This window comes from Galeopterus variegatus, unplaced genomic scaffold, assembly GCF_000696425.1.
Source record: "Galeopterus variegatus unplaced genomic scaffold, G_variegatus-3.0.2 Scaffold822, whole genome shotgun sequence".
NCBI classification, from domain to species: domain Eukaryota; kingdom Metazoa; phylum Chordata; class Mammalia; order Dermoptera; family Cynocephalidae; genus Galeopterus; species Galeopterus variegatus.
This window is the reverse complement of record NW_007726933.1, coordinates 294,620-296,418: the sequence shown is the minus strand read 5'-3', so window position 1 is coordinate 296,418 and position 1,799 is coordinate 294,620. Positions and strand designations below refer to the sequence as shown.

At 42.6% G+C, this 1,799-nt stretch overlaps 1 protein-coding gene across 3 annotated transcripts in view; it reads right to left on the bottom strand.

Moving 5' to 3' along the window:
• GCH1 (GTP cyclohydrolase 1) overlaps positions 1 to 1,799 on the bottom strand; it is a 49,632-nt gene that overhangs the window by 10,913 nt on the left and 36,920 nt on the right. The window contains exon 3 of one of the 3 annotated variants that reach the window (XM_008572692.1): positions 1,679 to 1,734. The exons of the other annotated variants lie outside the window; for them this stretch is intronic. Within the exon in view, the coding sequence (XP_008570914.1) occupies positions 1,679 to 1,734 (56 nt within the window). The remainder of the gene's footprint in view (positions 1 to 1,678; positions 1,735 to 1,799) is intronic. 3 annotated transcript variants of the gene reach the window in all.

Sequence of the window (1,799 nt, the reverse complement as noted above, 5' to 3'; positions counted from 1 at the left end):
ACAACTATAATTGCACAGTAAGCATGCTGATTTTACTTAGACTGTACATTCTAAAATGGTATTAATAACCAATTTTAGCAGATACCTTTATTCACAGTTGATATGAAATCTACTTTATTATTATTTGGGAGTAAGTTACTGGGGAAGGAGTTGCTAATAGAAATTACAGTATAATTAATTATCCCCAATCACTATCAATACCCTTTCTTAGCCACCCCTTGGCACTGCCACCAGGGACAGATCACTGCAAGGGGCAAAGATATTTCCGGATTTGTGCTAAGAGCCTTATTGCAGTAAAGCAATTACTGCTAAGTCATAATACCATTTTTCCATGGTACCAAGTAGCCCTGTCTGGTGGCAAGGTCGCTGAGCAGAAATGAGGTCAGAAACCAGAGGAGTTAAATTTCTCTTTTCTACCCCCTTTCTCCCTAATCTCTAGAGGAAATGAATGAGAAAATGGAAGTGAAAAGAAAGTAAAAAGAATGCTGTGAAGGGCAGCTGCTAGAATGCTGGGCTGGTTTTTATAGATTCCAACAATCAGGACCACCATTTCAGAACTGCCACAAATCCCAGTGTCTAAGTAGAGAAGCACCAGGGACAAGATAGAGCCACAGAATAGCCAGTTGGTCATAGAGATTCATTTATTCCAACTGCGATATGATCATTGTAATCTCAATCAAGGTATTCATACTCAGCTTGGTTATTTAAAAAAGGGGGGTAGCACTTGACTGTATATTCATTACCTACCTTTTTCCTTAACTCTCTCTCAACATGCACACACACACACACACACAAACACACCTCCCAGTATTTCCCCCATCACCTAAGATTCACTAACTCTATACAAAGAAATCACAACAAAAAAGGATATACATGGACAATAAAATATTTGTGGCTGGGACCTCTCAGAGATATGTGAACACTGACTTCCAGCTAAACATAGATAACCACGTGCGTATACCACCTCCTCTTCCTAAAACCCAAATAAAAATGGTAATTTTTTTCAAAGGAATTTTTTTAAATGGCATGAGCCCACAGGATAAAAAAACAGAAAAAAATGACCATAGCAGACAAGAGAGAAACAGGCAAGAGGTGAGTGAGCACTATCTTGGAACAAAGCTGAGTAAGCCAAGGAAAGCACAGTCTGGTGTCTTCAGAGGCAAGAGCCTCGAGGTGAACTGACCAGCCTGCAGGACCCCAGACAGATGCTCGGAGGCACCCAGGTACAGAGGAAGACAGGGTTGAGACCAGGGCCCCACACAGAGGTTTGATTGAAAGTCTGAAAACAGTTCAGTGCAGTTCCACCCCTGCCCACGTTTCTTCTTCCACCCCTCATTGTTAGCTAACTCTCCCTACAAAGGTTGGGGCTGGACTGAAGGTAACCTCAGCTCCTCTCCAGTCAGGGAAAGCTCTATGGACAATGAGGTGAGCTGAGACTTCAAGGCTGTGCAGGTAGAAGAAGGAATGGGAGGCAGGGGAGGGGGCAAGCAGCGGAGATGAGAAGACAGACATTTGTGTTTCAGGCCCTCTAAGTCTGTTTGCCTCTGTGACTATTAATTTTAAGTTGCAATGTGACTTCCAAGTTAGAGCCACACTGGTAGAGAAAGTTTGATGAGATAGATCTCAGCATCCAGGGGCAGGTCCTATTTTGCTATTCACCACACACAGTTATACCTACCTTGCAAGTTTGCTGAGGCCAAGGACTTGCTTGTTAGGAAGATAACCAATATGGACCTTTGGAGAAGAGAGAGAAGTCATGAGCTAAGTGAAACACACATCTTCTTTGTGACAAAATAAGA